The sequence below is a fragment of the Schistocerca piceifrons genome, chromosome 8, assembly GCF_021461385.2.
Source record: "Schistocerca piceifrons isolate TAMUIC-IGC-003096 chromosome 8, iqSchPice1.1, whole genome shotgun sequence".
NCBI lineage: Eukaryota > Metazoa > Arthropoda > Insecta > Orthoptera > Acrididae > Schistocerca > Schistocerca piceifrons.
In genome coordinates this window covers 238732716-238757172 of record NC_060145.1, presented here as the reverse complement: position 1 = coordinate 238757172, position 24457 = coordinate 238732716, and the positions used below count along the sequence as shown (strand labels likewise).

Genomic DNA, 24457 nt, shown 5'->3' with positions numbered 1-24457 from the left:
CAACTGTGTGATAAAAATGGTGGTGATAGTACCACTAAAGCAGGGTTACTACACACAGTTTTCCGAAGTTCGTTCACTTAAAAATACAACATAAAAGGCATCAGAAGATCAAAGCCAATTGGAAAAATATTTAGACAAGATATCTGTGTGATGCAGAAAGTGGTAGTTGATGCTAAACCATGAAAAGTATGAAATCATCCACATGAGTACTAAAAGGAATCTGCTAAATTTTGGTTACATAGTAAAGCACACAAATCTAATGGCTGTCAATTCAACTAAGTACTTATGGATTACAATCACAAATAACTTAAACTGTAATGATCACACAGATAATATTGTGGGGATAGCAAACCAAAGACTGCGATTTATTGGCAAGAAACTTAGAATATGCTTCATGTCTACTAAAGAGACTGCTTACAGTGTGCATATTGCTGTGCTGTGTGAGATCCACATATGTTAAGTTTGACAGAGGACATTGAAAAAGTCCAAAGAAGGGGAGCACATTTTGTATTATGGCAAAACAAGGATAGGGTGCTACCGATATGATAACACAAACTGGGATGGGTATCATTACAACAAAGGTGTTTTTCATGCTGATAGGATCTTCTCACGAAATTTCAATCATCGGGCTTCTCCTTAGGGTGAGAAAATACATTGTTGCATGTTGCACCCACGTGAGAAATGTTCATCGTGATATATATATATCTCAGAGCTTGCACAGAATTATTTAAGTGTTCATTTTTCTATTTATTTGAGAGTGGAGCGATAGAGAAACAGCTTGTTGAAGGTGATGGGTTGTAGCCTCTGCCAGGCAATTAATTGTGAATTATAAAATAATCATGTAGATGTAGAGATTGCCTTTTCCAAACATTTACACATTTGCTTTGCAGCCCAGCTCCCAAAAGTTTGTACACAGCAGTACCAGGGGCACACAGTAATGTTTTGTCATGTCTACTGCTGGAAGCAACATTCTTTCATTTCTACCATAAAGATTGCTTACTGTGAAAAATTAATGGCTCTTCATCACAGTTGGTAGAGATATTTCATATTTTATAGTGAAAATGTGCACAGTTATTACATAACTGAATCATCAATACGAAAAAATCCATCTCTCATTTACCCATTTAATCTCTGTAGGGTGTATAGGATTTCAACTCTGACTGTGTATTATCTGGCCACTTCTCTTGCTAATTTACTATTTGGGTATGTTTTTAATTACCTTCAGAAATAAAGTTCATTATTCTCTCTCTCTCTCTCTCTCTCTCTCTCTCTCTCTCTCTCTCTCTCTCTCTCTCTGTGTGTGTGTGTGTGTGTGTGTGTGTGTGTGTGTGTGTGTGTGCATGCGCATACTTCATTTGGATTGAAAAAGAAATTTTTCAGCCTTAATAACATTTGCATTATTTATATCCAACAAGCATTTTCTTTTCTGTACCACAGTTGTCTTTAATGTTTCAGAAACTGATGCATATAGCCGCTGAAGTATTTCGAATCAGTGAAGATAATCCAAAAATGCAATATCCACATTTTGGGGCTGAGTGTGAGTTCTTTGCTGACCAGTTGTTTCTGCAAATGGAGGAGTATGGTGAGTGATGTGCTTTTAGGTTTATAATTGTAAATTTAATAAATTACCCAAAACACAGATGGCTGGTTATAAACACAGTTTAACTGCTCTTTGTTGTGTCAGTGTAGTTCTAATTTATAAAATTTAGTGACACTCAATTTTCAATGATAAATAGCATTGTTCTTATTGGACATCGTCATTTATGATAAAACATTTTGTGTAAGTTTGATGATGATGATGCTGGTGGTGGTGGTGAACAACAACAACATTGTTTGAAAATATGAAAGAGCTGAATAGTCTGATTTCTCAATCAGACATTGAGTTACAAGGAAACCAGTTTCCCTTTCACACAGAGAGAGCATTCTGTGGAACAGCAGAAATTCTGACATTGGTGAAAACACTCATAAATAGAGATTTTCATTAGCAGAAGCTGCTACATCATGATAGCAGCATTACTGCAGAAAAGGTGGTATTACTAGAGAATGAGAATAGTCTTGTGTAGTGACGAATTTATGAAAAAGCTGTACAACATCTTCAGCTTAACAGGGTTATGACAGGCAGAGATTTACTAGATCTTACCCTGTTTCACGTGGAGTAAGGTTCACTATAAGTTTGCTAGGTGGCATACTTCACTGTTGGCTGGCAGGGAAGAGACACAACTATCTCGTATGCGAAACTCTCTAAGGATGTAATAGGTAGCAGGATCATTTTACTGTGTGGATGGCAACGCATGCAAGTCAGCCCATCTGCAGTCTTTCTCCAACTATTTTAATCCTACACACTCTGTCATGCAGGTACTCTCTTCATTAAATCACCACCACCAGGGTGGTGAGTGTGCTACAGAGAATTGCGTGAATCTCTTTGTGGAAATGATGAGGCCACTGACCAACAATTAAAGGTATACATTAAAGTAAAAAGTGCACTCTCATTCTGTTACATTAAGTTAGTGCATAAGTTTGTAGGGTTTTGCATGTTGATATTCCAATTGCTATGGGTTTATATATCAATTGCCATTTTTATTTGTTCTTCCCTGTTGCTATTTTAGTTCACATTTTCTCATTTGGAGATAGTGAGTGGAACTGTGGACGCTTGAAAATTGAATACCAAGTGGAAAAATCGAAGTTCAATACAGGGATGACAGCAGTGGAGGCAGCCAGAAACATTTGTGCCAAATATGAGGATAATGCTGTTGGATAGAGCACTGCAAGAAACTCTCTGCATTCAGGAAGATCTTTGGGGGTTTTATGAAGATCATTTAAACACATTAATTCGCAATGATCCACATCAGTATACTCGAGAACTGGCAAATGTGATGAACTGTGATCATTCTACTATTGTGCAAAATTTGCGTGCAATGGAAAGGTTCAAAAGTCAGTTGTATGTCTACCGCATGTTCCAAGTCAAAATAACATAAATGAGAGTGTGACCATATGTGTATCTCTGCTCGCTCATCGCAGTTGGCTCATGGACAACGCTGACCATTCCTATCCTATACCATTACTGGTAACAAGAAGTGGTGTATTTATGCTAACATAAGGAAAACAAAGGAATGGTTGAGTCCAAACAAAGCAGCAAGTCCTGCAAAAGATATGTTATGCATCTTGAGGAACAGTGAAAGTGTGGTGTATTGTGAATTGCTTCCTCGATGTGTAACCCTCACTTCTGACGTTTACTGTCAACGACTGAGGCTTCTAACAGATGCAGTCCAAGAATGCCAACCAGCAAGATGCTTGAAGTGATGTTAATCCATTATAACCCCCACCTGCACTCAGCTAGACACAAAAAAAAGGGCTATACAGGAGTTGGGTTCGGAAGTCATTCGACACCCACCTTATTCACGTGATCTTCTGCCCTCAGATTTTCATCTTTCCTGCTCCGTGTTCCAAAGCCTTCAAAGAACTTTCTTGTGGATGAAAATGTTTCCTGAAAGTGGTTCAGAGTGTTCTTTGCCTCAAAACCACATGATTTCTACAGTCACAGAATTGAAAAATTACCCCAGCTTTGGCAGACTGTTGTAAATAGTGATGGAGAATAAGATGTCTAAAGTCTCCATTATGTGTATCTGTTGTGTTTATTAACTTCATGGAAAAATGTTACAGACTTGTGCACCTACCTAATATTTACAGAAACCTTATAATACAAACATTCATTCAAATTGTTTACACGTGTATTGTTATCATCTTGAAAAATATTATCACTCTTGTTTTCACTTAGACATTCCTCTACAAGCTCTACAATCTCTTCCTCAGAAAGAACTGTGCATGAAGAACTAGCCATTTAGTGCTATCTAATTTGAACGTAATAATTACAACATTTTTCTCAACACAATTGCTACATATGACACAGAGTTAAGACAGGCTTCTCTAGATGCAGTACTGTGCAGTGTTGATGCCTAGTACAGTCAGCTTCAAGAAAAAAGCATGTGAAAGCTAAAATAAAAAAAAAAGGCTTAAATGAGGCTCAACATCAGAGTGGAAAATAAAATTTGCCATATCAAGAACAACTTGCTGTTAGAGTGGAAAGGATTAAAGAATTTATTTGGTAATAAAATTTGGTTGTTGCGCATGTCATAGTGTCATTTATCAGCTTCATGATGAAGTGTCTTATGTTTTCATTAATGGTCATAGTTATTGTGGTATTTCGAGGTTAAGTATCTTACTGCAAGAATTTTGAATAGTCTGCAATGAAAAATTGAGGTTGCAATGTTTTTGCTTTTGGTGCATCTTAGGTCATACATTGCAGTAGAAAAAATATAGCTAACATATTTCATTATTCTGTAAACTTGGGAAGAGAATAGAATGGGTTGTATCTAATGCTCTCAGTTTTGATCATGCACACCAGCAATAAAATGTATCCTTGTAAACTTTGCTGTGTTGTGACAAGAAGTAACAAAGTGTAACATGGCAACAAGAGAAGTTAGGTGTTCCTCAAGACTCATCACTAATGACATTTTTCTGAAGGAAAAAAAAGGAGTAAGATGATGACATTTTTCTGAAGGAAAAAAAAAGGAGTAAGATGTGTGGGGAAAATAAATTGAGAGTTCTGTTGAAATTTTGGGGGAATCCTATGGCCCGGTGTATTTTTAATAATAAATGACTGGCCAAAGGGTTTTATTTTTAAATCTTAATGATTTGAGAAATGTGAAAGAAGCAATATCAGAATCCTGCCAACTACCCATCAGGATGTAAGCTGAATATTAATATATTTGAGGAATTAAAAGATACTTCAGATGAAAAAGTACAGTCCTACGGTCTTTGTAGTGATACAAAGTAAAAGATTTTATACTATGTGGTGCGAATTGTTCTGATATTTCTTACAGGGGACTGACATGTGAGACATAGAAACAAGTATTAGAAAACAGTTAACACTAGCTTTCAAGTTCATACTCTTTTTCTTATAAGAGAACACACATTCACACACAAGTGGTTGTTTATGTGGATGTGTGTACTCTTGCTAAAAAAAAAAAAAAAAAAACCCACCCAAGTGCTCGTAAGCCGGTTTTAACAATTTTCTATTATGTGTTTCTGTATGCCAGGCATCAGTCCTCTATAGGTCAGTGGTTGCCTTTCCCTTGCTTCATGATTCTTTCTGTACAGGAGTTTCCATTCTAGTTTTGTGTATTACTCAGATAATTAAGATATAGAAATCAGATCCTTTGGTCAGTTTTAATCCCAACCCATCATTATAAAAATACACTTGAGTATAGGGTTCCACCAAAATTTCAAGGTAAGTAGTGATTTACTGTCCCCAAACTTATTACTTTCAGGGTTCTGACTAATAACTAACTTCTATTGTTCTCATGTAAAAATTTGAAACAGGAACCTGGAACAGTGTATTATTAAACTAGCATCTATGGGCAAGACAGCTCAGTAGGTTAGGAAAAAGTGTGTTCTCGATATAAAAAGAAGTGTAATTTCTTTACTTTGTTGTTCCAAAACACACAGCAATCCTCATTTTACCAGCTATTGATGGCCCTGAAAAATTATGTTATTGAAAAAAATCTGTAGTTACTTGAATATTGCAGTAAATCAGGAAGGTTAGCATATTAGCCATATGGAAAAAGTATCTCCTCTTTGTGTGCTATTACTTGCAAAATCTCACTTCAATACCTCAAACTGTTAATGAGATGTGAGGGATGTTTTAAATATTTCATTCTGGCTTTATACTTGGTGTGCACCATTGGAACTGAGTGTTTTGCATACAATCTTTTCTTGAGACTCCAGACAGACAGTGATCTCCTACCAAGTTTAAATAATAATTCAATATGTTAGCTACATTTTGTATGCAGCAGTGTATTACCTTACAGGCACCAATCACAAACTCGTAGCAACTCCTATTTTTCTTTGCAAACTATTTTAATTTCTTGCAGTAAGTCACTTCATCTTGAAATATCACAATAACTATGACTGTTAACAGAAAGACAGCAGAACTACTAAAGTGTGCATGAAATTGTTTAATCTTGTGGGTTAACCAGTTGTCTCAAAGTGTTCCCACTTTGCAAGCTGTGAAGCCAGATGCCAAAGAGGACTCATAATTGGCCAGCTCAGGTTGCATTCAGAGGACTGTACAAGAAAACCAGCATTTGAGCTACAATGGGAAACAAATGAAGCTCTGTGCAGGGAAGCTGGCTAAGAGATGACAGAGACTGCTGGGGAACCGTCACTTGAGGCGCCAAGTAAGCGTACAGTGAATCTTACTCTGTATGAGTCGGGCTTTAGACACTAGTCGTTTAAAGGAAATGGGAGGCTGTTACACAAGCGAAGTGGGTAAATTTATTGACAAGCTAAAGACAAGATTCAAGAGACTGCAGTACTGGAGGTGATTTTCAACACATCTGTCCTCCAAGTTATATTAAAACGTATTATATTTACTTTAAGCTTCAGAGGATGAAGTGGACAGAGAATGAGGGGCAGAAGAGATTGACAGAAAGAGAGATGGGACGGAAGAGATTAACAGAGAGATGGGGAGAAGAGATGGACAGGCAGGCAGGCAGGGAGGTTAGGAATAGATGGACAGAGACAGGGAGGAGGAGGAGGGGGTGGAGGAAATGCAGCAGGAGGAGGAGATATGAGCAAAATACGTGCTGTACACATACACATACACAGATGAAGCTGCGGGTAAAAGGCTAGCGAATAATAAATCATTTGAATGCTGTTAAGCAGTAAAATGGCTTCAGTTGCCTTTTGTTTCTTTGAGCTGGAAGTTTTGCAGTAGTCTCAATTTTATCTTTATCAGCAAAATTCCATTTTGTGAAATAAGGAGTGCTAAAAATTTTAACCAGTTTATTCTAAATTTACAATTCCTCCTTCCCTTAATAATCCGAAATGTTCTTCCCAAGTTTCTCAAGTAATTAAAATGTCATCAACATATACAGTTAATAATTGACACACAAAGTAAATTTCAAAGAAATTTCATGAATCAAACATAATCCATTGCTCTAATAAATTGTGCAACAGAAACAATAAACTTGGCAACAGAAACATTTATTCCAAATGGTACTATACAATACTGGTATTATCTACTTCCATATAAGAATGCGATATTGCTTTTTGGATGTATGGTTGAGTGGTACCTGATACAACCCTGAAGGAAGCTACTACCAAAGGATTGTTACAGCCACTGTTACTCCATTTTGCCACCCCTCCCCCTCCACGTTTATGAATTTCTGTCTCAGCTGCTTCCCTTATTGCAAAGGGGATCCCATACATACAGTTTGTGATGAACAGTTTAAACCACAAATTGTAATTATACTGATGGTGCGCGCACGTGTGCGCGCGCGTGCGCACACACACACACACACACACACACACACACACACACACACACACACACACACAAAGGCAAAGAAAGGGAATTATCTGTATCAGATGGAAATTGGTAGATGTGCTGTACATATGCAGACAAACAAATCATTAAAATTTCAGAAAAATTGGATGATTTATTCGAGAGATAGAGCTTCAGGAATTGAGAAAGTCTGTAATCCATTGGTCCATCTGTGGCCCTTATGCAAGCAGTTATTCGGTTTGGCGTTGATTGATAGAGTTGTTGGATGTCCTGAGGGATATCGTGCCAATTTCTGTCCAATTAGCTCAAATGGCTCTGAGCACTATGGGACTCAACTGCTGAGGTCATTAGTCCCCTAGAACTTAGAACTAGTTAAACCTAACTAACCTAAGGACATTACAAACATCCATGCCCGAGGCAGGATTCGAACCTGCGACCGTAGCGGTCTTGCGGTTCCAGACTGCAGCGCCTTTAACCGCACGGCCACTTCGGCCGGCTCTGTCCAATTAGCGCTTGAGGCTGTCACTCCTGGTTGTCGGGCTGTATAACGAACGAGTCAGGTTGGTATCCCACCACTGTCCAGTGCGTCTCCAGAGACTTCTTTGACTTTGAGTCTCAGGGACTGGAGTAGAATTGTCTTCAGTAATGAATACTGCTTCGACTGAGCCCCAACGACTAGTGAAGACATGTCTGGAGACACCTCGGACAATAGTGAGGTACCAACCTGACTGTTGCCTGCCATAAGACACCACAGCCTGGAGTGGTGATCGAGGGCGTCATTTTGTTTTATAGTCGGACTCCTTTCATCGTCATCCATGACACCTATACAGCAGAGCTTTATGACGTTTTGTTGCCCTTCATGCAAAGCTGTGCTGGCCATGCATTTCAGCAAGATAATGCCTGCCCGTACATGGCAAGAATTCAGACTGCTTGTCTTTGTGCTTGCTAAACCCTGCTTTGGCCAGCAAGGTCACCAGATCTCTTGCCCATTGAGAATGTTCGGAGTATTATAGGCAGAGTCCTCCAACCAGCTCAGGGTTTTGATGATCTAATGCGCCAATTGACAGAATTTAACACGATATCTCTCAGCACATCGAATAACTCCTATCAATCAATACCAAACCAAATAACTGCATCCATAAGGGCCAGAAGTGGACCACCATGTTATTGACTTTCTCAAATAGTGAAGCTCTTTCTTCTTGAATAAATGAGCTATTTTTTCAACAATATAAGGAATAGGATAGATTGATACTCACCAAAAGATGAAAAGATGAGTTGCAGACAGGGACAACGAAAAGACTGTTACACATGCAGCTATCAGCCAAAGCCATTCTTAGCGAAGAAAACATGCACACATGTTTACACAAGCAAGCACACCTCACGCAGCCAGTCTGAACTGCTGGTGGCTGCGGCAGAGTGAACGTGAGGTGTATTAACTTGTGTGTGTGTGTGTGTGTGTGTGTGTGTGTGTGTGTGTGTGTGTGTGTTTTCTTTGCGGAGGAAGGCTTTGGCTGATAGATGCATGTAAAACAGTCTTTTTGTTATGTCAGTCTACAAATCAACTGGTCTTCTTTACGGTGGTGTCCGCAGTTAGTGGTCTAGTGGCTTAGCGTGCTGCCTCCGGATCACGGGGCCCCGGGTTCGTTTCTCAGCCAGGTTGGGGATTTTTTTCTGCATGGGGACTGGGTGTTTGTGTTGTCCTCATCATTTCATCATCATCATAATTTGTGACAGGGGCTAGATTGGACTGTATAAAAATTGAGACTTTGTACGGGCACTGATGACCACGCACTTGAGCACCCTACAAACCAAACATCATCATTATCATCATTTTTACTGTGAGGAGCAGTCTATTGTATACCTTATATTGCTGCTGTTGTTCCAACGTGGAGTTTCCGTTGTTTGATTTCGTCTATTTGAACTGAAAATGTAATCACTTTTTTGCTTGTGTATTTGTGCATCTACTGATTCCTCTCCCTCTCTTATAATTCCTTTGCAGTTTTGTGAATACAATTAAGACTTAAAGCATCTTCCAATTTACTGTTTACCAGTTCTTTAAACCTTTGTTTGTCTGGTTGATCTAAAGACATTTCCTCAGAAAAAATATTGGTCTTCATCATTACATGTTACTCACCAGGGTGTATACGACCAGGCACAACCGGGAAATCCGGGAAAAACCCGGGAATTTTTTCATCCGGGAGATAACCGGGAATTTCAGGAATTTTTCATTATTTTTAGCTTTCAGTTAAATTTTTGTAATTTTGACTGGTAAAAATTGATTCTGTAGCAAAGAATGTTAATGTATCCTGCAACTGGAGAATGATACTGCAGCAATAAAATATGAACGAGAGGAGAAAATAAATAAATAAAACTTTTGTGGCAAAGGAAATGCGCCATTTGCAACAACAAAACACTGTGCATGCACAAGCGTCTGCAAACGGCATGAGTATGTCAAAGTACTTAGGACGAAGACTATGTAATACTTCATAGCAGTAACCTACATTCCATGAGTGTGACGTCACAACGGTTTACATTAGGTTCGTTTGACCAGTTGCCAGCTGGCTCTTGCGCATGCCCAGTTGACTCGCGTATGAGCAATACCTTCTCCCGCTTCCCGGTACTTGAAGTGTGGCTGTTGACTGTATCGGCAGTAAGGCTCAAGCAGCCAGATGCTAACGAGAAAAATTTTTCTCGTGCACCGTAGCTGCGAGATTCGCGCATGCGCAGAGTTCTCTGGGTTGTAGTGGGGAGGGGGTTAGTCTCCACCTGACCCCTGTTTGCATTAAGTGATTTCGCTATTTCATCTTCGTTTACAGCTCCCATGACAAATGAAAACAAAACAGATTTCTGCAGCCAGGAGCTATCCATTGAATTATAATACATTCACATAATTATGGAGGGCAAAAATATATTATTAGTTTCAGTTTTCTGATTTTATTTCCAAATTGTTAGCAGTCAAGCATTAATCGCCTTGCCGAGCAATGAAGTTATTTGTGTCAGTTTGCTAAAGAAATTTGGCTTTATTAATCTTTCCGCTGAATCAATCAATTTATTCGAAACGAAGTGTTTTGTTCCACAGTATTGGCTAGTTCCAATTGTTCGCTGAATTTAAAGTGCACGTTTTCATCTTCTGTCATGTATGTCATTACGCCATAATAAAAAACCAAATAAGACATAGTACAGCACTGGTACTCCAAGAAAATTTACATTCCAAAAACCACACTGAAAAGCTTAATATCACATGGGATCTATTTCACTGTGAATCTCGAAAAAACCAATGTGCTCTTCAAGCCGATTTATGCATTTCAGTATGGTTTACGAAATTCCGATGCTCTTGGAGTATCCTCTGATGTTCTGTTTCTTTTTTTGCGTAATGTAAGCTCCCTTAGTGCTTTATACATACGAACATGCAGGCTTCCTACACCACTGCAGCTGCGCACACGCAATAAGGCGTGTTTTCTGGCGCTCTCTGGCAACTGCTAAATCGAATCTATTTCTAACAGTCTCGGGATAGTATTGCGAATATGGTTCGAGAAGCATTACTTGCAAAGTAAATTTCTTTTTACACAAGATGAATTATGTTAACTGTGAGGAAGTGGGATGAATTTCTTAAATCACAGAGCGTTTAAAATGGAACACTTTGACAGGGTTTATACAGCCCGGGAGATCCGGGAAAAAGGCGGGAATTTTTTCATCCGGGAAATGCCCGGGAATTTTTTAGAATTCCGGGATTTTTCATTGTTTTAGATTTCAGTTAAAGTTTTGTAGGTTTGATGTGTAAGATCTGATACGCTGACAAAGAATTGTCCACTACTGCTGAATAATACTGCAGCAATGAAATATAAATCAGAGAATAACACCAAAATATAAGTTTTGTTGCATAGAAATGGGTAATTTGCACAATGCACTGACCAGTTTGCCGACACTGAAAAGTGTCAAAGGCTTTAGGTCGAAGATTATGCAGTACGTCCGTAACAACTAATGTGCATTCAATGTTCGTGACGTCACAATTGTTTACATTTCCAACAGATCACCAGAAAATATTACGAATAGTGGCTTGAGATACATTACTTACAAAGTAAATTTCCATGCAAGATGATTTATGTTATGTGTGAGAATGTGCAGTGAATTTCTTAAATCACAGGGCGTTATAACTCTCATTCAAAACGGAACACTTTGAGCCATTTGAAAAATGTCGGGCCCAGAAGATAAGTCATTTATGCCACTATTTAAAATTTTACCGGCACATTTGTATTTGATATGACTTAATGTGTAACACACGCTTAAAAACCGAGCTTCAAGTTAGTTTTCATATTTAATGTTGTTCTTTCATAGATAAAAAATTATGCAATCAATGGCAAAAAGTGTAATTGACCTTCAAAAAAATGTGCATAATGTGTTACTGAGCAATGTCACAAGTCTCTTCATGCCAGAACACCTTGACTTTTCTACACAACTGATAATCATTTTGGCACGATTTTGACTTCCTATCATTGTAGGACAAATAACAGTGGATGCCAATAGACGATGCAATTCTCGTTCGTACATACACATCTACTTAAGAGTTAACCGGTTTAGAAACGCACTTTGCTGATTTGAGCGAGCTCGACCTACCTTCATAACGTACGCGCCGCGGCCTGTTTTTCTCGTAGGCCTCGTGCTCTGAATAACTGCCGTCATTCGCTAGCGAGATCACGTGACATGAGCTATGACTGGCTGACAAAAGTGCATTGCTCAACGCAATCTCTATTTTAGAGTTTTGGAAGCTACCGTGCTGTAATTTGTGGAATTTGTGTATATACTTTCGCAATACAAAAATAAATTCTGTGCATATTGTCTCGCATCAAACAACTTTCCAAACGCATGATTTTTCCTGGATTTCGTTTCCTAAAGTGCTGGGATGTCCTCCGCCGGTATAAGACCTTTACAATTCAAAGGACTGATAGGTTTTACAGCTCCGAGGGAAAGCATACTGTTACTTAACACGGATGTATTTTCACCCACTTTATACGTAATTTCATCTGGGAGAAATTGTGTTTTTAACTGCGAAATCCGGGATTTTTTTTTTTTTTTCTTGTCCACGTAGACACCCTGCTTTGAGGACCAGCCACGTAGAAGAATTTCGAGCCCAGAAGTCCAGATGTTTATGATATTATTTTAAATTTACTGGCACATTTGTGTGATGTATCTTAAAGTATAACACATGCGAAATAGATCAATAATACATGTGAAAGCGTAGCTTTTCTTGTAGCTATACTATGTATGTTAATGTAAACCATTAACTTTTCCTCTTTGTGTATTCACACTACGTAACAGTGACCTTGCTATTGACTGACTACATCATGTGTCCTATGCTCTAAATATCTGCTGTCATCGGCTGGCGACATCACGTGGCATGAGATATGACTGGCTTACAAAAGGACATCGCAATCTCGATTTCAATGCTCCGGAAACTAACTTGCTGTGTTTGGTGCAATTCGAATTTATACTTTCGTAATACGAAAATATGCAGCGTATATGTTGCTGCACATCAGAGGTCATTCCAAAACTTCGTTCCTATTTTTTTTTATCAATAGTCTCTCCAAAACTAATAAGGCAAACAATAGCATGAAACTTCCTGAGCACATTAAGGCAGGTTTCCTCCACCTAAACAAGTGGCTTTATGTATCCAACCCAATTCAGTGTTTCAAATGCCAGCGCTTTAGGCTTGCTACTCTTTGGTGTCATGGAGAAGATACTTGTGGCAAATTCAGTAAGGCTGCCCACAAAGGTGTCCTTTGTTTGTCTCCATTGAAGTGTGTGAATTGCTCTGGAGCTCACCGTATCTGGAGTTGGGACTGCAGCATGTATCTGGAAGAACAGAAGATACAAAATCTTAAGACTACGAAACACTGCCTCCTTTGCTTCAGTTGTTAAACAACCAGAGCAGAAAGCTGATGCTGCTACACAAACAGAGGTTGCTATTGTCAGCAATAGTACCTGCATTTGTCCATGAAGTTGTGCTGCTGCAGTTATTTTGAAGCCTGTCCTTTGCCCCAGAACTTCAGAAAAAGCTGTTGTTGCTGGCATTGGGTAGCTCCGCACCCTTCCAAAGGTTGAATCTGGTACAACATCGAGTGCTGCCACAACCACAGCCACGGTTGTAGCTGCAAAGCCCACACAGCGTAAAAAATCAAAGGCAAAACATCTACCCCATATGGATTTGGGAAAGAAACAGACCGGTGATGGCAACATCATGCCCTCTGATGTCTCTCTTGATTCTTCTTTGGAGGTGATGGATGTTGATGCATCTTGCCCCAGGACTGAGCCTCCACTCATGGTAGGCTGCCTTCCATGGCAGAATGTCAGGATGAAAGGGCTACCCCTGTAATAGAAGCCTCCCATCCTACAGTGGAATATTAATGGGTTCAGGACACGTGTGGTGGAACTCAAGCTCCTAGAAAAGGAATTGCTTGTGTCTGCAAGAAACATTTTGAAGCATCTGATGCCCATGTCTGTGGGGGTATACACTCTTATCACGTGGGTGTCCTTACTGGGGGAAGGGCCAAGGGAGTGGTTGTCCTGTTTGTAAATAATACATACCACTTGTCTACTCTCCTTCTGGCTATTGGCCTGCAAACAGTTGCAATTGAAATTCGTGCTCATCAGAGGATTACTGTTTGCTCGCTGTATTTACCTCTACTAGATGCAGTAGATTCTGAGCCTCTAACAGATCTTACGGATAAGTGCCCTGACCATTTCTCTTCCTGGGAGACTTCAGTGCCCATCAGGTCTTGTGGACTTCAACCTTTACTTGCCCTCAGGGTCAGATTTTGAAGAGCCTCCTGACATCTTGAGCTGTGCATGCTAAACAATGGTGTGCCCACTCGTTTCTGTGCTGCTACTGAGTCATTCCCAGCCATTGACCTATCTCTCTGCTCTCCAGCCCTAACAGACTGTGTTCAGTCTGGTGACCTCTTCCCATTCCACATTGACCTTCTGGATGGAAGATTGCTTGACTAGATTCCACCAAAATGGATGGTCAGCAGATCTAACTGGATGCTGTTCAGCGAGCTGGCTGTGTTCAAACACCACGACAGCCTCCAGGGATGGGTGGACCACATCACACGAGTGATCCATCATACTGCTGACATATACATCCTAAAGTCCTGATAAGTGCCATCCAGCAGTCCAGGACAGGCATTTGGCTCCAAGCTGGTTTAAATGCCGCCCAACAGCAAACAGCCTCACAGGTTTTAGTCGTGGACACCAAGGCTCAGCTTATAATTAAGGAGAGCAAGAGGAGGTCATGGCAGGAGTTCCTGGTCTCCATCGACCGTACTACTTGTTCTACAAAAGTATGGGAAGCCATCTGTAGGATTTCCGGTAAACTCTTTTGTTTACCAATAATGCACTCGCTTATGAGACCAGAACTGGTACTGCGTGCTTAGACATTTGCCAACAGTATCGAAGGAAATTCTCCTTGAATGTTTTAATCTTATATGTTAATCAGGTCACATCCCCAACTCATGAAGAGAGGCTATTCTGATACCTTTCCTCAAACCAGGAGAGGACTGCACATGTTCCGGTAGTAATTATTGGAGTATTTCCTTAACGAGCCGTGTAGGAAAGACCCTAGAGTGAATGCTGAACCATTGTCTGGTCTGGTTGTTAGAGCTCAGGCAACTCCTTACCTGCTCTTGATGTGGATTTTGGAGATTCAGCCCACTGTAGCAGCCTGACCCTGCTAGAGGCAGCTATTCAGCAGAGTTTCCTATGTAAACATCACTTTGTTGGCATATTCTTTAAGATCAGTAAGGCATACAATACTACCTGGAGACACAGTATACTCCCACAATTGCATCAATGAGGTTTTCTTGGCCAACTCCCCGTCTTCATAGAGCCTTTTGTCTCCGTGGTTATTGAGGACCAAACTTAGTAGTACACAGTCAGATCATTTTGAGCAGCAGAATGGTGCCCCTCAGGGCAGTGTTTTAAGTGTCACCCTCTTCACCATAGCAATAACATTATCAGATGTATGGTAAGGAGTCCTGTACAGTGCTCCTTATTTGTGGACAATTTTGCTGTTTTCCTTTCCTTCTCCAGCGTTGCAACAGTGACCCGTCAGTTGCAACTTACAGTGCAGAGGTTATTGAAGTGGACTGCACAGACTGGTTTTCTGCAGATAAGTGTGTTTCGTATTTTTAATTCACCTGACTTGCATATGAGGGGGACACCATTCTACATTTTAGAGAGAGGTGAGGTTCCTGGACTGCATTCTTTATTCCAAATTGTCATGGTTGCCACACCTGAGAGCCAGGACCTTGAAGGCTCTGACAAGGGAACCTCCCCATCGCACCCCCCTCAGATTTAGTTATAAGTTGGCACAGTGGATAGGCCTTGAAAAACTGAACACAGATCAATTGAGAAAATAGGAAGAAGTTGTGTGGAACTGTGAAAAAATAAGCAAAATATACAAACTGAGTAGTTCATGGGAAGATAGGCAACATCAAGGATATTGGGATCGCAGGAGCGCCATGGTCTCATGGTAACGTGAGCAGTTGTGGAACGAAAGGTCCTTGGTTCAAATCTTACATCGAGTGAAAAGTTTAATTTTTAATTTTCAGTTTATGTGACAAACTCTTATGTTTTCATCACTTTTTTTGGAGTGATTATCACATCCACAAGAAAACCTAAATCGGGCAAGGTAGAAGAATCTTCATGCCCATTCGCCAAGTGTACAAGTTAGGTGGGTCGATAACATATTCCTGTCATGTGACGTACATGCCGTCACCAGTGTGTATAGAATATATCAGATGTGTTTTCCTGTGGAGGAATCGGTTGACGTATGACCTTGCGATCAAATGTTTTTGGTTCCCATTGGAGAGGCACGTCCTTTCGTCCACTAATCGCACGGTTTTGCGATGCGGTCACAAAACACAGACACTAAACTTATTACAGTGAACAGAGACGTCAATGAACGAATGGACAGATAATAACTATGCAAAAATAAAGAAAGTAAAATTTTAATTCGAGGGAAGACTTGAACCAAGGACCTCTCGTTCCGCAGCAGCTCACGCTACCATGGGACCACGCCCATCCTGTGCTCAGAACGTCCATTATGTTGCCTATGTGGCCCATGGACTACTCAGTTTGTATATTTTGCTTATTTTTCCCCAGTTCCACACAACTTCTTCCTGTTTTCTCAATTGATCTGTGTTCAGTTTATCAAGGCCTATCCACTGTGCCAACTTATAACTAAATCTGAGGGGGGTGCAATGGGGAGGTTCCCTTGTGAGCATTGTAAAGTGACTTGGCCAGAGGTCTTGGGGTGCAGACAGGATGAGTCCACTCCAGTTTCATAGGGCTTTCGTGCATTCACAGTTACACTACAGATTCACAGTGTATGGATTGGCAAGGCCTTCTTATTTGATGATCATTAATGCTGCCCACTACGAGGGGATTTGGCTTGCCACCAGCGCTTAAAGAACCAGCCCCATATCCAGTCTCTGTGCCGGCAGGCATGTAAATTTCTTGCAGATTTGAATTCATGTGCTTACCATACTGTTGTTCGTCCCCCTCTGGAACATGTTTTCATTCATTGTCTATGAACAACAAGGCCATTTGGGATCCATGTGCGGCATGTGCTGGAGTCACTTGGTGTGGAGCATGTACAACCCCAAGTCCAGGGTTTTAACTGTCTGCCACCCTGGTTTCTTCAGAGGCCCAGTGTCATTTTAGATTTAGTGCAGTACAGGAGAGGTAGCAGTACTCCTTCTGTGTTTAATGTGATATTTTCTGATATTTTATTCAAGCCTCGCAACTGTGTAGCAGTCTTTAGAAATGGGATCTTGGTCTGTTGGTTGCTCTGTCGTTGCCCTGGATCATGTTGTCAAGGTCCAACTGCCCCAAGAATTTACTGTCTTCGATGCAGAATTATAAGCAATCTTGCGAGCACTGGAGCCGATGAGACATTCTTCCAGTGCTAAATTTGTTTTCTGATCAGATTTTCTGAGTGCCCTTCACTCTCTGCAATGCTTGTATCCAGCAGATAATGTAATCCAGAATATCCAGGACGCCCTCACCCATCTACAATGTCTGGGGAAGAAAGTGTCTTCCTGCTGGGCACTAGGGCACATGGGTATTGTGGGAAATGAAAGGATGGATCTAGCAGCCAAGGAAGTGTGTCGTGATCCTCATTTATTTCAGTGTGCCATGGCATTGTTTGCTGGCATGTCCCTGTTGAGGTTCAAAGTCATGTGTCTGTGGGAAGATGAGTAGCTGTAAGTGACAAGACAGTAAGCTCCATCTAGTAAAACCCAATTGCGGCCATCGCGTACCTCCTTCCAGCCACATCGATGGGACGAGGTCCTCCTTACTCATGTTCACATAGGCCACAGCTATAGCCCCCTTCGTGTAAGAAGGCAGTTCTGTGCATAGAGGCAGAGTGATAGGGAGGCGTGGAGGGAATGAGGTTTGCGCATGCATGGTGGCAGAGAGCAGGCAGACCAAGTCTGTGTTGCCGAGCTGTGTCGCTGCGGACAACAATCGTGTTCATTCGCCCTAGGTACATTGTATTATTCATTCAAATGTATGAGAGAATAACACATTGTAAAACCAATTTCGATCATTCATCTACATGAGAGAAACTTTACTTTTGAGTCTTGAGGTTGTGTCCACTGTTCCACAGCAATTGCCTGTGTGATGTCAGAAGGTGAGAACTGCTGATACAGCTTTTGTGAAGATGTCAAGAACAATTTTTCGCAAACGACGTTTGTCTAATGAAAAGATCATTGAAAATAGTTGCCGTTTATTGCGATTTGAACTGTATTGTAAGTAAGAATGTAATACTTAACAGAACAAACTTCAAACTCAAACTGAAATCATTATATTTCTTTGAAAACTGCTTAAATTCCATATAATTTTTAAAATGTGGGTAATGTGCGTATGTGGGTGTGTTTTACTGCTGTTCAATGTAAATTGCTAGTGTAAAAAAGAATTACTGGTAGCAAAGACTAGTGCAAAAGACTATCGTAAAAATTTTCAGTACATTATCATATTTTTCGGTGTCAATAGGCACTACGAGTTGAAACTAACCTATTCAACATTACAGTGGGAGATCGCATTTATGATCCATTGAACAAGCTAACAATTAACTGTCTTCTGTATCTAACTCGGCGGAATGCTGACCAATAATGTTGAAAACCACCGATATATTGACAGCTAACTCTCCCTTTCATTTTAAGGCATTTTTCAGTTTGTGCCACAAAAATGACAGGAGTTTGTGTGTTGAAGTACTGTAGTTTGTGATGAATTTATCCAGATACATTGTCGCAAGTAATACTACAGGCTGGGAAAAGCTTAAGTTCTCCTTGGGCAACATGTTGAACATTATAGTCTGAATGCTTCTCAGCTTACATATTCCTAATCAATAAAAGCTAAGAAGTTCTCATGCACAGTGTATTCAATTGGTATGTTGACAGAAACATTTTTAAGCTGTGAGTCTTGAAAACCGAGAAAGATAGTTACTTTGAAACAAAGTTTGCATAATAATACCATCTACTGTATGAGTCTATGTTCGAATCATCTGATTATAAATTTAGGATGATATGTCCAAGGCTTTTATCTATCTTCATCTCCCTGTATAAGTCTTATTTTTTTTTACCCCCACACACAGCTTGTAACCTGTGCGGAAATTAATTCTATTGGATTACATGGACAGTAATACGTGGGTAAATGCAAAACTGTGTGAACACATTCACATGCAAGAAAGTCAAATTTGTCCAGTCTGTCCACGTGACTTTTATACATTCATGAACTGCAAGAGTTCAGCACGAGTCTGGCTTATGTTGTCCGGAATATTTTTATTCTTCAGCCAGAGCACAATATTCCATTCCTGGTGCTCGTCCTTGGACACTTCTCTGTAACAGCTGAATGATAACTGGCATGGATATTACAATGACAACTTTGAAGCTAGGTATGGCAAGAATTGTTCAGTAAATCACTTCTTGAAAGTGGCAGCATTGATTTCTGAATGGTAGTCACTACTGTTTTTCTGACATCTAAATACAAGTTTACTCTCAGGAACCAAATCAGAAGAAGAGCCAGCATGCAGAATAAGAATCCGAGAACTTTTTCGTAAGGGAACTTCAAAACCGCCTGTACCATCACTCATTTCCCAGCTGGTATTCATGAAATGATTCTGATGCACCCATGTTTCATCAAGGTAATATACTGTAGAACTATCTCCTCCTTTTGTATCATGCATCTTTGTAACGGATGTGCATCGTGCTGCTACGTCACTTCTTTCAATTAAAAACACTCTTTTTAACATGTTTAAAACCAATGAATTTTAAAATTCTTTTCATTGACGAAGCGCTACCTTTGAAGCCAATTTGCTGAGGCATAATTGCATTAAGTTTTTGCGATGTTGGGTATTCCATTCTTATATACATTTCAAACACAGAGCACTTTAAAACATCGTTGTTAAAACCATCTATTTGTGTCACAGGTTTCTTGTGATTTCTATGCTTTTCAGGTGACACAAAAACAAAATTTCCTGAGTTTTCTAGAGCTCCGACATTTTTGTTTACTATTCTCTTTACAGCTCCGACACTTTTGCGTACTATCCTCTGTACAGTTCTCTTGCCGACACATGCTTCTGCAGTTCATTCTTGAGGCTTGAAAATTTCAAAAATAGAAGTATCTGTTTCAGATTCAAATTTGACGATGTTGTAAGTGATGTACAGAGATCACCTCTCCTGCTTGTGAAGCATCTACATCTACATGATTATTCTGAAATTCACAATTAAGTGCCCCTGCAGAGCATTCATAGAAGCACCTTCAAGCTGTGTCCCTACCATTCCCCTCTCTAACAGTGCACAGGAAGCATGAATGCTTTTATCTTTCCTTCCAAACTCTAATTTCTCTTATTTTATTATGATGAACATTCCTCCCCATGTAGGTGGGTGCCAACAAAGTATTTTCCAAAAGTTGGCGACTGAAATTTCATGTGAAAATCCTGCCACAACCAAAAATGACGTTGTTTTGATGATTGCCACCCCAATTTGCATAGCATATCTGTGGCAGTCTCTCCCCTGTTTCATAAAAATACAAAACGAGCTGCTCTTCTTTGAACTTTTCGATCAGTTCTATCTGCTGTGGATCCCACACCTGACAGCAACACTCCTGAAGTAGATGGAAAAGCGTAGGGTGAGTAGTCTGTTTAGAGAACATGTTGCATTTTCTAAGAGTTCTACCAATAAATTGCAGTCTTTGGTCTGCTTTCCACACAATGTTATCCATGTGTGATAGTTGCATTTTAAGTTATTTGTAATAGTTATCCCTAAGTGTAAGTTGGATTCACAGCCTTTAGGCTCATGTGTTTTATTTTGTAATCCGAATTTAGCGGATTCCTTTTAGTAATCGTGTGGATGACTTCAGACTTTTCATTATTTAGAGTCAGTTGCCACTTTTATGACCATACAGATATCGGCCTAAGTCATTTTCTAATCTGTTTTAATCTCTGATGGCTTTATAAGACAGTAAATCACAGCATCGTCTGCAAACAGTCTAAGAGGGCTGCTCAAATTGTCTCTTAAATCTTTTACTCGATGATTTTGTGTCGATTACATTTCTGACAAGAAGTCATGAACCCAGTCGCACAACTAAGATGATATCCATAGACACACGATTAAATTAAAGTTGCTTGTGAGGAACTTTACATTTATTGCGTCGCCTGACATTCATTTGGAAACCACACTAAAACATTTACAGATACACATTCGCAGCTATACTGCTACAAGAAAGTAACATCGATATCTGAATGGATAATTCTGTTGCTCTGTGAATGAAACTGCAGTGTCACAAAATACGGCAGCAGCGCATCACATGGGAAAGAGATTCTCGCAGTCCAGTTTGTAATTCACGGCTAACCACTCAGAAAGAGAATGAATCTTACTGGCTACTAGCAGGTAATGGTGGGGGATGCACAGAACAACTGAAAATAGGGCTGCCTTCCAACATGATGCGAGCTATAGTTATCTTCTTCACTGGTGTTTTTTGCAAAGAATTTATGTTTGTGTTTAAATTCTCCCTTCTGCTGAAACATGAGTCAGTGTTAGTATCTTATCCTTGTGTATAAAATCCCAGACAAATAGTTTCTACTTGAAACCACCCTCTTCTCATTTAACGTAAGAATGATTAACTTCCATCGGAATATGCAAAGTGATAATTGTTCATAATTACTATGAAGTTTTCTGGCAAATATATTGCTATTTCAGCTGATTTAATGATCTTGGCTAAGAGTAGTGGTTCAACTCAATAATTAATAGAACAAAATGCTGCTATTTTATAGGTTTTTGCTGACATGCGGCTCTCATAACCCTAGATGACATGTAGGGTCTTGTTTACAGGTATAAATGTTGCTATGAATTTATGTTTTTGTTTATTTTCTTCATTTCTCATTAGTTGAAAAATGGTAAAATGTCACAGTGATTCATCACATAGAAGAAGATATCTCATTTTCACAAAACACATCACCACACTTCTCAAGTAAAACCAACATGCTAGTGCAAAGATGTCACAGTTCCATACAATTTTAGTTAACTAATGATCTACAAATCACTTACAAAGAGTAGTATACTATTAACTGTACTCTTGGTACTGATTGCATTAAACTGTCTCCTATGACAAACCACAAGAAATGGCCATTAATTGGCATGTATTGTATGGTGTGCATATAATTTACTTTGTGTGCACAAGAGTATTTTCTAAGCCTCTGCAGCAGATCAGTATTATGTTAAAATCTGGTTTTATTAACACTGAAAATTTAGTTAAAATTTACATTTTTATGATTAGAAAATCTGTGAATCAAAGTAGTTATAAAAGATATTTTAAATATTCCAGAATTAGAAATCGTCACTTCCAAAATATTCCACATCAATAAGTTTGTTTACATTGTTAAATACTGTGTTCGTGACAAAAGAAATTGTCTAGTGAAGTTAACTGTGTTTTCTTACTATTATGAGGCTAGTTATTTAATGAGTAATAAATTTCAGCTTGATACAACTGAAATAAAATTCAGAGATTAGGGTACATGTGCTTTTGCCCTGGCTGTGTCTTGTTCGGACGACATAGCATTTCCTAAATGTTTTGACATGGAATTGAAAGAGGCCAGCCAGATATGTTCCTATTGAATATCCCACCAGAGTTCATGTACAAGTCCACAAGTGCTCATTAACACCCAAGATGATATGCTAAGCATGTGTTTCACATATAGCCTCACAAGGCAGGCTTCCAGATTACAGTCACCATTTAAGCATATAGCACATGGAACTGTTATTAAGGATAATATTGAAGTAGGTCTCACCCAGAAACACAAGATTTCATCACCTGAAATACAAGGTATCAATCTTGAACACCCATTACAATCTGAAGGATTTTAGTTTTTCTGGATAATGAAAGCTGACACAATGAGATGTGAACCACGAGTCCAACCCGCAACAGGCAGCCTGGAATTATAAACACATCCATATCTTCCGCAGTGCTTAGTGCCACACACAGGGAGAGGGAAAGGGAAGGTGGAAGGGGCTTATCTCTGAAGGATACTGTTCATAGGCTCAGCAATGCTTTTGTTCTCCCTTATATGCCTGTTGACCACTCAGTGCCTTAAGTATTACTTGGCAGGGTAAACTGGTAACTCGTCTTGGTTGTGTGACTAGGTACAGACATGTTCTAGTTATAAGTGGTGTGTGTTGTTAACTTGCGGTGCTGGCATGAACAGTGATTGCGAGAAATTCCTTCACGAAGCAGGACAACTTGATCCTAACATCATTAATTTTACTGAAAGTGAAAACTATAAAAGTGTAATAGGTGACAGATGCAAGCAAGTTTCGGCAAGCAAAAGTTAAGTAAATCAGTTACTTGCAAATTACAGGAGGGACAAGATGCTGGGTGGAGCAAGATTCAAGTAACTGCCGCAAAGTAGAAGTAGTAAAATGCCTACAGTAATGACACAGATAAACCTATTATTAGACAAGAATTTCCCTGATATTATAAATAATACAAAGAAAACCACCTTTGCAAAAACTTCAGCTGTTATCGCATGGCACTGGACTGACAGGTTAGTAAAGAACTCTGAGAAAAACTTTTACAGCTATGGTATTTGATTTTAGAAGGTGCCGCAATGAACGAATTGTTATATGTAAACGAGAGAACAGATTTTTTATTAAAAAATGTAGAATGTAGCATCAGAATTAAAGAGTGCAGTGCTCTCTCTCTCTCTCTCTCTCTCTCTCTCTCTCTCTCTCAAACACACACACACACACACACACACTACATTGCGAATAAATACTGCAAAGTAACAGTGTCTGACAAGTATTGTGAAACAAAGTGCCTGACAACATTTCATTGTTGTGAATGCATAGTTCTTTTTTGTGGTTGCTTCTCCTCTGTTGTGACTACAACAGAAGAACCTGAGATTATCATGCCAAAATGGACAGAAAAAAATTAAAAGTACATAGAGATGAGAAAACCCAAATTGTTGACATTAATTAATTAATGAGCACTAATCTTGTCCTGATTCAATTGAAAATTTTGGAAGAAAATAGTGCCCTACCTTCTGCCGCCATACTGTCTAGACTTAAATCCTAAACAAATGTTCTGTGGAAACTCACAGAGAATAAGATCCATGATTATAATCCATCAGGCGTCAGGGTCTCTGACCCGAAAATGTAACTGCTTTTCAGTTGCCCACACAACTGTGAGTGAACCTCCTTCCAGACCTCTCCACCAGAAAAAGGTGGTCACCAGTAATCAAACACAGGACCTTGCTGATGCTAGTCATAAATGCTAACCACTAGACTGCACAGTCAGTTTGCTTTCACGCTGGCGTGTTATTAGTTTTTGCTGTTGTGACATTAGAGGACTTGAAATGCTGTGTACCACACAAAAGAGACAGAGAGAGAGAGAGAGAGAGAGAGAGAGAGAGAGAGAGAGAGAGAGAGAGATGTGATCACTACTGGAGGAGAGATACCTTGAGGGACAGGAAACTGAAAGTGTAATATGGGTAATTCTAGATTCTGAAATAGTGTCAGCATTGTTATCCGAAACTGAAACAGCAGACAATGACTC

At 39.6% G+C, this 24457-nt stretch overlaps 1 protein-coding gene across 1 annotated transcript in view; it reads left to right on the top strand.

Annotated features, from left to right (window-relative positions):
* Positions 1-24457, top strand: part of LOC124711447 — a 461065-nt gene that overhangs the window by 392158 nt on the left and 44450 nt on the right. The window contains exon 12 of the mRNA XM_047241528.1: positions 1456-1582. Coding sequence (XP_047097484.1) covers positions 1456-1582 — 127 coding nt within the window. The remainder of the gene's footprint in view (positions 1-1455; positions 1583-24457) is intronic.